At 47.8% G+C, this 16,061-nt stretch overlaps 1 protein-coding gene across 1 annotated transcript; it reads right to left on the reverse strand.

Annotated features, from left to right (window-relative positions):
* Positions 1–14,153: 14,153 nt before the first annotated feature.
* On the reverse strand, positions 14,154–15,730 carry LOC134728789 (B melanoma antigen 5-like). The gene is made up of 2 exons (XM_063595685.1): positions 15,716–15,730; positions 14,154–14,258 (listed from the first exon to the last, which is right to left on the reverse strand). The coding sequence occupies exons 1-2, from the start codon at positions 15,728–15,730 to the stop codon at positions 14,154–14,156; spliced, it is 120 nt and encodes a 39-aa protein (XP_063451755.1).
* Positions 15,731–16,061: the final 331 nt, after the last annotated feature.

The raw sequence follows: 16,061 nt of genomic DNA on the forward strand, positions 1-16,061 counted from the left end.
ACTTCAATCAGGAAGAATTAGATACCCCAAGCAGACCAATAAATCAAGCAGCAAGATTGAAATGGTAATTTTAAAATTTCCAAAAAAAAAAGCCGAGAACCAGACAGATTCACAGCAGAATTCTACCAGACATTCAAAGAATGTCTTCTTTCATTCAAAGAAGAAAGGATACCAATCCTTTCACACTATTCCACAAGACAGAGAAAGAAGAAACCCTCCCTGATTCATTCTATGAAGCCAGCGTCACCCTAATACCAAAACCATGAAAGAACATAACCAAAAAAGAAAACTACAGACCAATATCCTTGATGAACACAGAAGCCAAAATCCCTAACAAAATACTATCTAACTGAATCCAACAACATATCAAAAAGATAATCCACCATGATCAAGTGTGTTTCATACCAATGATACAGGAATGGTTTAACATATGCAAGTCAGTAAATGTGATACACCAAATAAACAGAATTTTTAAAACTCACACAATTATATCAACAGATGCAGAAAAAGCATTTGACAAAATCTAGCATTGCTTTATGATTAAAGCTCTCAGCAAAATAGGCATACAAGGGACATAGCTTAATGTAATAAAAGCCATCTAGGACAAACCCACAGCCACCATAATACTGAATGCGGAAAAGGTGAAAGCATTCCCTTTGAGAACTGAAGCAAGATGAGGAGACTACTCTCACCACTCCTCTTCAACATAGTACTGGAAGTCCTAGCCAGAGCAATCAGACAGAAGAAGGAAATAGAGGAAATCCAAATCGGTAAAGAGGAAGTCAAACTGTCACTGGTTGCTGATGATATGACCTTTCTCCTTGAGAACCCTACGGACTCCTCTAGAAAGCTCCTAGAACTGATAAAAGAATTCAGCAAAGTTTCCAGATACAAGATTAATGGACACAAATCAGTAGCTCTTCTATACATCAACAGCTACCAAGCAGATAATCACATCAAGAACTCAACCCCTTTTACAGTAGCTGCAAAAAACAAACAAAAATAAAACAACAAAACTTAGGAATATACCTAGGAAAGGAATCAAAAGACCTCTACAATGAAAATTACAAAACAATGCTGAAAGAAATCATAGAGGGAGCCAAGCATGGTGGTGCATGCCTATAATCCCAGCTACTCGGGAAGCTGAGGCAGGAGAATCACTTGAACCCAGTAGGCAGAAGTTGTAGTGAGCCAAGATCACACCATTGCACTCCCACCTCAGCGACAAGAGCGAAACTCCCTCTGAAAAAAAAAAAAACAAAAAACAAGAAAGAAAAGAAATCATAGATGACACAAACAAATGGAAACGCATCCCCATGCTCATGGATGGGTAGAACCAATATTGTGAAAATTACCATTCTGTTAAAGGCAATCTACAAATTCAATGCAATCCCCATCTGAATACCACTGTCAATCTTCACAGAATTACAAAAACAATTCTAAAATTAATATGGAACCAAAAGAAAGCCATGTAGTCAGACCAAGGCTAAGCAAAAAGAACAAACCTGGAGGCATCACATTACTTGATTTCAAACTGTACAATAAGGCCATAGTTACCAAAACAGCATGGTACTGGTTTAAAAATAGGCACATAGACCAATGGAACAGAAGAGAGAACCCAGAAATTAACCCAAATACTTACAGCCAACTGATCTTCGACAAAGTAAACAAAAACATAAAGTGGGGAAAGGACACCCTTTTCAACACATGATTTTGGGATAATTGGCGAGCCACATGTAGGGGAATAAAACTGGATTCTCATCTCTCACCTTATACAAAAATCTACTCAAGATGGATTAAGAACTTAAACCTAATTCCAGAACCATAAAAATTCTACAAGATAACACTGGATAAACCCTTCTAGACATTGGTATAGGCAAGGATTTCATGACCAAGAACCCAAATGCAAATGCAATAAAAACAAAGACAAATAGCTGGGACTTAATTAAACTAAAGAGCTTCTGTATTGCAAAGGAAACAGTCAGCAGAGTAGACAACCCACAGAGTAGGACCCCTGACCCTGACCCCTGACCCTGACCCTTAACCCCTGACCCTGACCCCTATCCCCTGACCCTAACCCCTAACCCCTAACCCCGGACCCTTAACCCTAACCCCTAACCCCAACCCTCACCCTCACCCTAACCCCTAATCCCAAACCACTAACCTCTCTTAACCCCTAACTCTAAACCTTGACTCCTAACCCTTAACTCTGACCCTAACTCCTATCTCCAACTCCTAACCCTAAACTTAACCCCTAACCCCTAACCCTAACACCAACCTTAACCCTAGGTTCGTTACTACGTTTGTATTGACTATGTCAATGTTGATTGTTATGATCGCTGTCTTAGGACTGCATGGCAATGAGGGGATTGCGGATCTTATATTAATATTTTTGTATTGAGGCAGTGCATTAGCATTACAGGTGCTTGTTACATGAGCAATGGGGGTGTCATATTTTGGGTGTCATGTCTGCATTAGGAATGCTGCATTTGTCTTCCGAGGCTGCGGTGTGGATCTTGCACTGTGGCCACCTCGCCTTGGCTGGGGAGAACCTCAGTGGGCAGGATTCAGAGGGGCTTTTGGTTTCCCGTTTTCCACACTGAACCCTTCTAACTGGTCTCTGACCCTGATTATTCAGGGCTGCAAACAGGAAGGATTTTATTCACTGTCGATGTGGCCCCGAGTTGTCCCAAAGCGAGGCAGTGCCCGCAAGGTCTGTGCTGAGGAGAACACTGCTCTGCCTTCGCGGTGTCCCCCGGGGTCTGTGCTGAGCAGAACGCAGCTGCGCCCTTGCGGTGCCCCCGGCCTGCCTGCCCGCCCAGGTCTGTGCTGAGGAGAACACTGCTCTGCCTTTGCTATATCTCCGAAGTCTGTGCAGAGGAGAACTCAGACTGGGTAGCTGATGAATGGCAGCCCCTCCTGCCTGAATGCCCTCTATTGCTGGGCATTGCTGCACAGCACCTTTTTCCTGGCCTTAATACTTACTTAACAATCTTTTAGAGAGCTCCACGCCTAACACTGAATCTTAAAATGTGACATTCTTCCTATAAAATCAATAGTTAAACCACATTTTGTAAATTCATACCAAAATAGAAACCCAGGAAAAAAAGCACCCCTTTTGTCCTCTATTTTAATAATGAGGGAAAGGGGGCTGGGCTAAAGGGAGGGGCTGGGCTAAAGGGAACGGCTGCCCTTTCTGTGTGTGGAAAGCTATAATTTAAATATGCACACCAGATTTTCAAGCAGCACACTCTAAAGCATCAGCCCTGTTATTCGGATGATGGAGTTTGCAGACTTTCTGTTTGCCCTCCTCTTGCTTTTCCCACCTTTGGGGCTTTTCACTGTCCCCAGAAACCCAACCTTAGAATCGAGAAAGAAGGCAAAGACCGTATCTAATAGACTCATAAGCTCCTTATTAATAATAGTGCAGTAAACTGTAAATGGGGTAGGTGCCTTTTTTTGCAAAACAAAGTTTCTAGATTCTCTGTGTTGCATTTAGCCAGGCCCTCATTTCTAACCACAGGGTAGATAATCAAGTTAACAAAGACCGTGTTTTGTCCTTCTATTTCCATATGGACGTCATGTTTCACACCTGCACTCCTGTCTGCTCGGTTCAACAAAGGGAGAGTAACCACTGAGTGCATTTTAAATGTTCTTTGACTGCTTGCGTTTTCAAAAGCACAGCACACGAGCATCTCGGTCAAGATGAGCTGGTAGGACCTCTCCTGACACCCTATTCCCTCACAGTGGACTTCTCACTGGAAACCTCCACTTTTGCTGCTTAGCTCAGTGTGTCTCTGCAAATAGGCATGTTTAAGCAAAGAATAAATGCCTAAGGCGATGCAGGTGGGTAGCAGGGGAGAGTCAGGGAGACAAAAAGAACAGTAGCACTTACATGGAGCTCTGCCACCTTTTGGGCTAACATGGTCATGAACAGATCAGGAACCTGAGGCAATCAAAGGACTTCACCCCACAAAGCCAGGGCACTCTCAGGAGCTGGAAAACCCAGGAGAATTTCCACATATTCCTGAGAGTTCCTCGTGTATTACATTTAGTGCCTCATTAGCAGGAATGGGTCCTTCTGTGGCTTCACCAGACTGTTTCGCAGTAGAAAGAGGACAGACCAAGGAGCCCCAGTCCCACCTGTGACCTCAGGCAGTCACCTGACACCTCTGAGCCTCAGTTTTCTCATCTGTTCAGTGGGGATGGTATATTTCTCCTTACAGGGCTGTGGAAAGGACAACATAATCTTACACAGAAAAAGTAGTACTAAGCTAACATTGGTTGAGTGCCTGTTACATTCTACACAACACGCTAAGTACTTTGCATATTTTGTCTCATTGAATTCTGATGACAACCCTGTGAAGTAGGAACTCTTACTATCCCCCATGCTATGGATGCAGAAACTGGGGCTCAGAGCAGTTAAGTACCTGGCCAAAGGCCAGAAAGTCAACTAGAATTGATGTGTCCATTTTCATTCATTCATTCATTCATTCATTCATCATTTATTGAGTACCTGTTCCATGCCAGGCAATGAGAAGCAAATCACAAATACTCCCTGCCCCATGGCACTGACAGTCTTGTTACTGCAAAGTACAAGGTGCAGAGTAAATGGAAGTCAAATCAGATTCCAACTTCTACTCAACTCCCAGTAGGCCCCAGACTAAACTCTCCAGAACAATGGTACTGCTCCTGTGGTTTTGCCTGGTGCTCACGATTGAGACATACTCAAAGAAGAGACTGCTGGCTCTGCAGGTCCTCCAGGGACAGAAGCCAGGAATGTTGGCCAATACAGAAACATCATAAACATTTTCCTTGTATTTGATGCATTCCTGGACCCATAGATCTGAAAGCAACCTTGAGAATGCATTGAATTTATTTCTCTGCCTCTGAGGAAGATTACATTTGAAGTTTGCGTGACAGAGATCCAGCTAGGGAATCTTCACCTTAAAAACCTGGCTAAACAAAGCTCGTATTCATAAACAGGTGAACTTAAGGGCATCCCCATGCCTTTAAATAGTGAACACTCTGGTGCATTTTAAGCAGGACTGATTCAGTGTATTCTGTTAGCACACAGTTTTCAGGAACGCAAAATATACCTGTGCCCAGCATCTTAAGTCTTTTAAAAAGTACATGATGCCTTTCTCTCTGTTCACTTACAAGCTCACACCTTTAAAAGCATTTGTTTGGAAGTCCTTCCTTAAATCTAACCTGAATCCAACCTGCTGTGCTTAAGGTTACCTCAGTAATCTTTCTAATACAACCCAAGAGAGAAGGACTGGAGGGAAGAATTTAAGACCCCCATGAGATCAGGAGCAGACTCCTAAGTTAGTTGTATCACTTGTGGCTAAATGTTGGCATCATTTCCCTAATTTTTCCTAGCCACTCCCAGGCACTCCAACTGACTCTGAGAATTTTCTTCTTGCACACACTTAAAGAAGCATCTGAAATTTGTGCCATGCAGCTTAGCACTTACTCAACAAGGATGAATCTCAGAGACCATCAAGTTTTGCCCTTGCAGGAGAGAAGAGGAAACTGAGATTCAGAGAACTGTGACTTAATCAAGGACACATAGCAAATCTGTGGCAAAGCTGGGAAGGTGACCCAAACTCCAGACCCCAAGCCCGGTGCTTTTTTTTTTCCAGATCTATGTCTCCCCCATATCTGACTCTGTTTCCCTGAGATCCAGAGCCATGCCCTGTTCCTTTTTAGGACTCTCAGGACCCAGGCTTAGGCACATTGGTTGTCCAAAGAGCACTTGGCTTGCTCTGACTTGAGCAGTACAATGAGCTATGTCTTAGTTTCAGGCAAGACCACCTTGACCATGGGACATGAAAAGGCACTCTATGGGGCCTCTACTATGATGTAGCAGGGACTGTGTTAGCACATTGCTATAGCCCTGGGAAGCAAGAATTCTTAGCGCCCATTGCCCAGATGAAGAAACTCACTTTCAGAGAGGGTAAAGAATGTCTCTATGGTACCACAGCTATATAGTGGCTAGGCTGGAATTCAAAACCAGGTTTGCCTCCCTCCTTCTCCTGTATGATACTGCTTCATAAACAGTCCCCAGAACCTTAATGACCAGGTGGAACGAACCAACAAGGTCATACTGAAATTGTGCACCAGTGCCCTAATGACCAAGAGAAAATACATTTCATTCAATTCAAAGGTATAAAGATGTAAGGTAGAAGCCACCAACTGTGGACATGGAGGAGCCTCAGAGTGACAGCACCTGCTGTACAGGGGCTCCTCCTCCTCTCTTCCCTCGCAGTTTCTCTCTCCCTTCCTTTAACACTTTTTGACTATGCCAGCCACACAGTAAGTGCTCAATAAGTGTTTGGGCCCATAACCTTCCTATGGGAAAGCCCCTTCACATTCTGAACATGGCCTGGCACTGTCCAGATGCCCTTCTGTCCTGTGTGGTCCTGGGCAGGGGCATCTCCTTCTCTTCCAGGACCGCTCTGAACCCTAACTTGATGGCAGCTGCCTGGCAATCTCATCATCCTCCTGACATGGCCATGTAGCTTCTCAGCTTCCATCATTCCCGAAAGTCTGCAAGGTTATGGGGTTGCCTTGCTCCAGAGGACACAAAATCGCTTAGCTCTGCTTGGATTTGCTCTTGGCTAGTGGAGACCTGTGACTGCTCTTCCGCTCCCTTAAGCCTTCCTCATGGAGGTTTGCTGAAGCACAGTCTGCGATTGATTCCTCATGCTCCTGCTAGGTTTTAACAGCTGGTGAAAACGTCTGCTCATATTTCACTCACACTCCCCTGGCTGCGGGTTCAAGTCACTGTTGATTTGGTCATTGGGTTACACACACGTGCAGCCTGGGTGGACCTGTATGAGTCTTCCCAGCATCAGCGGCCTTGACCTCTCATGAGGTCACTCCCCTAGGCTTTGAGAACCACTCCTTGAATATCATCTTGGAACGTGTAAAACAAACAACAAGAAGTTTGAAAGGGCTCAGGACTCTGCATTCGAAGAATCAAACTATACTATCTTCTGGGCAAGTCACTCCCCTCCTTGCACATGAGTTATTCCATTCATAAAAGGGAAGAACAGGGATAGATAAGCTTATAGGTCCCTTCTGCACCCAGGCTCTGCCTGATTCTGCTGAACCACAACTTCGGGAGGGTGGCCAAGAGGTCTTTCTGGTCCCTGCTAACCGCTTTCATCTATTCCCTTAACCTGAGGTCTGAAAACACTTTTTTTTTTTGGCTTCAAAATACAAAAAGAGAAAACTGAAAAATCGAAATAGATAAAACTTTAATTAAATGTCTACATAATGGAATGTTATGAAAACATCATTAATTGTTAAGGTTGATGTTCATACAAATTGTATTACACTTAAAAACAATTTGTTCCTTAGAATTACTCACTTTGAAAGGGTTTTCAAATAAGTCCAGCGATTGCTAAGGCCTCATAGCCATGAGTTAGTCACAGCCAACCACAAGCAAAATCATTAAAACCTCTTTTAAACATACTACAGCAAATAATAATAATAATTAACGTGAAATGTGGGTGACTTTCAGTATGTTTGATAAAATGTGGGTTGAAATCTCCAAAAGGAAGAGTGTTCAGGGTCTTCGAAAGTCTTAGGATTACTGTAGAACCAGAGTATAGAATATGCACTCATATTTATAAATCACTTACTCTGTGCCAGGCTCTTCTGAAGCCCTTCCCATGCATTAGCTCACTTAATTGGTGAGACAATTCTTGAGGTAGACACAATCACCATTCCCATTCTACAGGTGAGGAAACTGACTAAGCAAGTAAGTGGCACAGCTAGAATGGAAATCAATGGCACCAGGGCTCATGTTCTCAGCCACCTTACCACATTCAAAGCTTGCCATGCCGGGTGTTTCCCCAGGAGAAAACAAGTGCTGGCAGGTTAAGAAGGGAGGGAGGTACATCTCCCTAATGAGGAGTGCACTTGACACCGCATTGAATGGAACCCATTCCTCACTCGGCTCTACTGCTACTTGCTAACTCCTCTGTGGTTCTCTTCTGCCCACAGAGGTCTCCTCTGTAGCTGACTCTCAGCCTCGCCTAATGCTATTAATAATAAAGAGCTGATGTTATTGAGAGCTCCATCAGCATTTTATACAGGACTTAATCTCATTCAATCCCCATGACCTCCATTTCATAAACAAGGGAATTAGGGGTTTAGAGAACTGAAACAATTTGCCCACAGTCACATAGCTCTCAGAAATAGCAGAAGCCAGGATTCACACTCCAATCTTATTCTAAAGCCCAAATTCTCTCTCTTTTTTTTTTTTTTTTTTGAGACGGAGTCTTGCTCTGTCACCCAGGCTGGAGTGCAATGGCACCATCTCGGCTCACTGCAACCTCTGCCTCCCAGGTTCAAGTGATTCTCCTGCCTCAGCCTCCTGAGTAGCTGGGATTACAGGTGCCTGCCACCAGGCCCAGCTAATTTTTTGTATTTTTAGTAGAGATGGGGTTTCACCATGTTGGCCAGGCTGGTCTCAAAATTCTGACCTCGTGATCCACCCACCTCAGCCTCCCCAAGTGCTGGGATTACAGGTGTGAGCCACCACGCCCGGCCCCAAATTATCTTTTAATTATAAAGATATACATATTGTTTAAACAATTCAATAAATAAGTATACTGAATAACAAAGTGAAGTCTTCCCTTTACCACAATCAACCTACTGTTCTCTCTCTAGCTGAGGCTCTCTTCCTACGTTCCACTGTCCCAGACTTCTGCAAAGTATTTATGTATCTATTTAGGTATCTGTCCATCTTTCCATTCCTCTCAATTATATATTCTGGTGATTTCACTCTCCATGTGGCAACTCTACATCCAGGATCAAAACGGCATCAAAGGAAGCTTGGAACAGTGACAACCCCTACCTGAGATGTCTCCATTCTAGGGACAAGGCTGCCTGGTGCCTGATATCCATGAGATTAGGAAAAGTAGGTGGGGTCCTGTCCACCCCTTCTACTCCCGAATGCTTGGCAGGGTTTCTGTGGCTAACATGCCAGTTGTATCGACTCCTGCACAGTCTCATGTGAAGTGCCACACTACATTCTCAGCCTGGAAGGTTTCAGGGCTCAGCTGGCTCAGATTCCATGTGTGGGGAGCATTAAGAAAAATAGGTCGCCTGTATAAGACTAGTGGCAAAAATCTGACTCAGTGCTACTTCTCTGTTTGTCCTTTACTTAAAAGGAGAACCATAATTAAAATGATCCAGAAAAGAGAACCAAGCAGGAGACTGAGTTGCTTGGGGAAAGGACCATGCTGCATTGATTTCTACATGACCAATGGCAGCAGTGCATTGGATACACAACAGGTTCTCAATAAATTGTTAAATGGATAAGTTGATAGAATAAAAAACAAGGTCTCTTCCCAGTGCTGCATGCAAAAAAGCTGAGAGTGAATTCTTATTTGCAAAGATGAGAGATTTTTAGTCTTCTGATGGCTGTTTCTTCCTCTCTGTTTCCTTTGCCACAGTTTAGGGGCAAAAAAAAGTTTCCATCTCTCAGAAATGGTAGGAGAAACCCTTGGGGCTTAGCTAACAAATCAGGCTCTCTCTTTCCAATGTTGTGAGAATAGAAATATTTCACCATCAGCACCAACAATGTCATTTGCATAAGGAAGTGACTTCCTGGCTGAGAGATGGTCAGAATAACATAGAGCCTAGGAGTGAAGGCAGTGAAGTTTGTGAGCCTAGGGCTCTGGTTCTGGTGTCTGCTTCGTGGCTGTGTGTTCTTGGGCAAGTTTCCTACATTTTCTGCTTCTCAGTTTTGTCATCCATAAAATAACAACACTACCTGCCTCAAATAGTGTGTGGGAGAGGCTTAAACAAGCTAATGTAAGTCAAATCTTGAGCACAATCTCTGGTGTAGCTATACATGTTTGTGTATATATCAGAAGCTCAAAATTATACCATTAGTATTAACAACATACTCTGGACCCTCATCATAATGCCATTCTCAATATCCCAACACTTGATTTCTATTGACAACTCCTAGGCTCAACTGTTCCTCCCACCTCGGCTTCCCGAGTAGCTGGGAATACAGCCACCATGGCTGGCTAATTTTTAATATTTTTTTTTGTAGGGACAGGGTCTTGCTATGTTACCCAGGCTGGTCTCAAACTCCTGGCCTCAAGAAATCCTCCCACCTGGGCCTCCCCAAGTGCTAGGATTTACAGGCATGAGCCACCATGCCAAGCTCCCTTCCTCCCCTTTGTTCTCCTAACCCCATCTCAGCATCTGCCCCTGAGGACCAATGCAACAGGGCAATCAGTACATCCATGGACTTCCCAACAGTCCTGTGGTGGACTAACCCAGGGGCAATGGTCACTGTCCCCTCTGGTGCATTCTTTGTCCCCATCAGCCTAGTAAGCTCCAGGGGCTGGCAGCTGGCACAGAGTACGAGGCTGCACTCCTTGACCTTTCTATGCTGCACACAGTCCTGTGCCCATCCTGTCCTCAGATCTGCCGGGACCATGACCAACCTGCCAAGAGCGTGGGAATTGGTATGTGACCCAGCTCTAGGAGGAGGTGGAGCAAGCGAATGTAGGGGAAGCTGCTCACCCAGTAGGTTTAGAGGGAGGGTGGGGTGGGGGCGCAGCAGGACCAGGCAGGTGAGGGTGTGCGGGTGAGGGTGTGCCAGTGTGGGTAGGGGTGTGTGGGTGGGGGTGTGCAGGTGGGGGTGTGTGGGTGAGGGTGTGTGGGTAGGGGTGTGTGGGTGGGGGTGTGCAGGTGGGGGTGTGTGGGTGAGGGTGTGTGGGTAGGGGTGTGTGGGTGATGGTGTGCGGGTGAGGGTGTGTGGGTGAGGGTGTGCTGGTGAGGGTATGTGGGTGAGGATGTGTGGGTGAGGGTGTGTGGGTGAGGGTGTGCGGGTGAGGGTGGGGGTCTGTGGGTGGGGGTGTGTGGGTGGGGGTGTGTGGGTGTGGGTAGGGGTGTGTGGGTGATGGTGTGCGGGTGAGGGTGTGTGGGTGAGGGTGTGTGGGTGAGGGTGTGCGGGTGAGGGTGGGGGTCTGTGGGTGGGGGTGTGTGGGTGGGGGTGTGTGGGTGAGGGTGTGTGGGTGAGGGTGTGCGGGTGAGGGTGGGGGTCTGTGGGTGGGGGTGTGTGGGTGGGGGTGTGTGGGTGTGGGTGAGGGTGTGTGGGTAGGGGTGTGTGGGTGGGGGTGGGCAGGTGAGGGTATGTGGGTTAGGGTGTGAGTGCTGTTTGGCTCTTCTGGGTGGGGCTGGATGAATGTTTGGGCATTCATTTGCAGCTGTCACATGGCCTGGCTGCAGGTTTGGGCAGAAGCCAGGCAGGTGGGCTGTGTCAGGCACAGCTAGAAACTGTGCCAAGGAAGCAGACCAGAGCAGGGGCCAAGGGAAACCTCTGCCTTAGCAGAAGATACTGGGGAGACGGGATCAATCAGGGAGGTCTTTCAAGGCACATGGTGCTTCATGGAGCCAGGGCCCAGGACAGGGAGGGCTGTAACCCTGGCTTGCCTGATTGGCTGAGCACAGACAGATAGAAGAGGGTGTGGGCAGCCCGCTAGGTGGATGCCTAAGTGAGGAAGGAATGGGTGGCCAGGTGACTGAGACCCCCAAGACCAGGACCCCACTGTCAGGTCTGTGGCTTCCAAACGCCTGTGGGAAGTGTTCCCCTTTGGACACTGAGGCCATCAGCTTCAGCTTCACACACTTTTCCAGACAAAGTCCCGTGGGTAACCTCAAAAGTCACTTCTGGCCTTCCCCAGAGGGGAAAGGAGAGGGGTGCCTGTGGGCAGGTGACCCTCAGTGCTGGTGGAGGGCACAGCAGAGAGACTGCCTGCATGTGGGAGGCCCCCAGCAAACCTTGCCCAGACGTCACCCCTCATTTGAGGCAAACTGTAAAATTATTACAATTTAGGCCAGGTGCAGTGGCCCATGCCTGTAATCCCAGCACTTTGGGAGGCCATGGCAGAAGGATTGTCTGAGCCTGCAGTGAGCTATGACTACACCCCTGCACTTCAACCTGGTCAACAGAGGAAGACACTGTATCTAAAATAAATAGGCTTGGCGTGGTGGCTCACTCCTGTAATCCCAACACTTTGGGAGGCCGAGGCAGGTGGATCACCTGAGGTGAGGAGTTCGAGACCGGCATGATCAATATGGTGAAATCTCATCTCTACTAAAAACACAAAAATTAGCAGGTCGTGGTGGCCCGTGCCTGTAATCCCAGCTACTCAGGAGGCTGAGGCAGGAGAAATAGCTTGAACCCAGGAGGCAGAGGTTGTGGTGAGCCAAGGTCAGGCCACTGCACTCCAGCCTGGGCGACAGAGTGAGACCCCACCTCAAGAAAATAAATAAGATGGGAAAGCTATGTTCCTAACATTTTTCAAATGATAGTTCATACTAAAGAATGTTACCAATACTAATGCACAAAGCATTTTATAACTTTTAGACTATTAATAAAAGGTAAGACATGAAAACTGAAGTATTTGTAATCATGCTTAATACTGGAAGTTCCTATACCTGCAATGTAGCAGCTAATTATACAAAAATTTAATAAATGACAAAATAAAATTTTGCAAACAGATTTGTAAAAACCAGAAAGAAATTTGTATTGGCAATTAATGTAACATAATTAAAAATAATTTATTATGGTCATCTGCTAAATGCTAATTAATGTAAAATGTTAAAAGATTATTTTAATTATGACATCTTAACTTTTAATGGCTTTAAATATTATAAATATAAAAAATGGGTTTCTAAATTTAAAAGAAGAATGACTAAATTTTTCAGAATTATTTCATATTTCTTGTCATACAACATAAGAACACCATCCATGTTTCCTTTTAGATTAGGAACCCTCCCTTATTATCTCACTGAAAGGAGAATGCTGGAAGGTGCTAGTAAGATGACTGTCTAAGGACTCCAGAACTGAAGAAACTGTTTTGTGGCAATGCATGTCACTTCCCTAACTCAACTGGAAAAGGAGACAAAATCCTAGTGTTTCCAACCCTCAAGCTAGCAAGAAAACACAGCCCAGGTAAGCTCATCTCTTCTCCAATGGAGCTGGAGTCTACTCAACAAGAGGCGACCATTTAGAATAGAATTGTTCAGAAATTTGCTAACAATAAGCAGCCAACATAGACACATTCTCCTTAAATCTTAAATTCCCTTTTCCCCCACTAGGGTGCCTGAGGGGCATGTAGCAAAAGTGATCCCAACCACACCATGCAAACTAGCCAGGAAACCTTTTTGCCTTCACACATCTGAGAGTCCATGAGAAGCCAGAGACAACACGGAGGCAGCAGAACACCAACAGAAGAGTCCCAGCATCACTTCCTGGCCATAGAAGCCCTCCTGAGCAGCAAGCAGAACAGAATCTGCTACAGCAATCAGCCTGCCAGAGAAGCCTCTGCCCCTGTGGCCTAAGGTTCCACTTTCCCCAGGTGACACCATGGGCAGGTGGGCTGAAGAAGTGGGAAGGTCAAATCAACTGGCCCAGGAGGATGCCTCTTTGATGATACAAGTGGTACTGGTCTAAGCCTCCCCTCTTCCACAGGGGAAACTAGGTGGCCCAAAGGGTGCCCAGAGGCAGGGGACCTGCTACAGCAGCCACCCTCCTGAGAGGTTCCCTTTCTTCCCCTTGGTGAACTCCCTCCAACACACAGCTTGCCAAGAAAGCACCCTTTGTCTTACATGGGGGGATCCCACAACACCAAAACCCAGGAAAGAAGCCTTTTGTCCCTTAAGGTTTATCACAACCAAAAACAAAAAGATACACAAATAGTAAGCCCCTAAATTCTGTTAAGAACGAAACAATGCTGCCACTCACACCTGGCTCAGATGCCAGCAGAAGGAGGGCACCCTCCAGAGACTGCAGGAGAAGGGGGAGGACTCCTCCTTGCCCTGGCTGCACCTCCACCATCACTGAGGCCTGTGGTACAGAACCAGCAGCTTCTTACACACCCCAGGCCGGGCCGGGCCCCAAAGCCCTCCTACTCCCCCTTCCTGGCCCCTAGACTTGCTGCTGCTGCCACCATTAGCACCGACGCCAAAGGAACCAGCGCTGCTGTCACCCTCCATGCACCTGCCCACCCTCCAAGGCTCCTACCACTTGGCCTCCACAGGTACCCTCCTACCGCTCCTGTTGAGCTGCTGTCTCCATCACCATGGCTGCCACAACCATAGGAGATGAATCACAGAGCTGTGCCATCTTCAGGCTCCAACCTCCAGCTCACCACAGGGGACACCTCCTTCATCAGCCTGGCTTGGAGCAGCTGGGCAGACAATGCCAGAAAAACCTACAACAGGATGCAGAAAGTGACAGTGTTAGAGCCTCACCTTGTCATGCTGGCCACTGGGTGGCTGGGGCCAGTTTTGGCGAAGGCACTCACACCCACCCTCCAAAGTCCAGCCTCTCCTCCTAGACCAAGCTGGCCTCCTGACCTGGGGTGGGGACTGGAGACACCACAGTACCTGGGGCTCCCTGGGGCGCAAGAATAGCAGAAACTCAGACCCAGCCAGTCCTCCCCACCCAAGTACCAGTTCCCATTCCTGACTCCTCCACCCACAGGACCCTGAGCCCCCGTGGTGCCCACTACTCCATGCCTGGGGCTCCCAGATGGTCTCCACAACACAGAGCAAGAGGGCAAGGGCCGGGTAACCATGGTGGGTGCGAGGGCCCTGCGGTGGTCAGAGGATTGCCGTGAAAACTCTGTGCACCCTCTGCACTCCAACACGAGCAGAAGTTGTTCACCCTCTAGAGCCTTGAGTCCAGGAAGAGGAGAAGGGCCCCTTCCTCAGAGGCCACCACTGTCATGGCCACCTCCACAACCTGCTGCTGGCAGCAGCAGTGCAGCCTCCCCCCATACCACCCCTAACCTGCCCCCCCCACCACAAGCTTAGCCCCCGGATTGTGCCCACAACACACCCAGAGACTGCTGCAGGCAGTGTAACCCTGATAGCACCCCCAAACCACCCCTGGTGGACACTTGATAATGTCCACAACCCATCCCTGCCACGGGTGTTGCAGCACCAAATAGTGCCCCATCAAACCCGCCCCCCACCCGGACCACAAGCAGCACAGCCCCAGATAGCGCCCCCAATCTGCTCCTGTCGCGGGCAGTGAACGCCCGGGGTACTGCACCCAACCAACCCCCCGACTCCACCTTCCCCTTTCCCCCATGGACAATGCAACATTTGACAGCTCCCCTAAAGCACCCCCAACTGCCTGCCGGTTGGCATTGTTGCTGACATTGTAGCTCATGATAGCTAACACAACCTGCCCCCTGCATCGGCCAGTGCAGCAGCTAATAATTCCCCTAATCCCCTGCCACCCGCCGCTGGCAGTGCACAACAGCACACACAACCTGCCTCCAACCGCCTGCCACCTTAGGCAGTGTAGACCCTGAAAGTGCAGTGAACCTGCCCCACTGCCAGCAATTCAATGCCCGATAGCGCCACCCACTAGCCCCCTGCGGCAGGCAGTGCAGCTCCAAAAGCACACCAAACCCACTCCCCCACCACCCCACAAGCAGGCAGTGCAGCTGCAGAGAGCGCACCTACCCTGCCATCTTTCTACTACTTTAACAGAGATGCAGTCTCCGTTGCCATCACCAACCGCAACCAGGCGAGCCGTGGTGGCCAAGGCTCCAGCTGCCAGCATTGGGCACGGTCCCCACCTTCTCCTAGACCTCTAGCTGGTCAAGAGCAACTCCAGCTGCCAGCCACCCTCCTACAGCTCAGGCTGCACTCCTACCGCCCCGGCTGCCATCTTACTGCTCCAGCCTCCTGCCTACCACTCCGGCCATGATCTTACTGCTCCAGTCCCCCTCCTACCGCTCAGGCCGCCCTCCTACCACTCAGGCCACCCTCCTAACACTCCAGCCACGCTGCCATCTCTGTTGCCACCACCATCCAGAGTGAGACGAGCCACAGTGTTACAGGCTCCAGCCTCCAGCTCCCCCTTCTCCTGGTCCTCTAAGCCGGGAACAGAGTAGCTTGGCTGGAGATACTGGAGAGCCTAAACTGGCATGAGGCCTCCTCAGCATGCACGTGGGGTTACGCACATGGTTTCTGGACTACATGTTCTGATTGGGTGAGAG

Source organism: Pan paniscus, chromosome 14 (assembly GCF_029289425.2).
Source record: "Pan paniscus chromosome 14, NHGRI_mPanPan1-v2.0_pri, whole genome shotgun sequence".
In the NCBI taxonomy this organism is placed as follows: domain Eukaryota; kingdom Metazoa; phylum Chordata; class Mammalia; order Primates; family Hominidae; genus Pan; species Pan paniscus.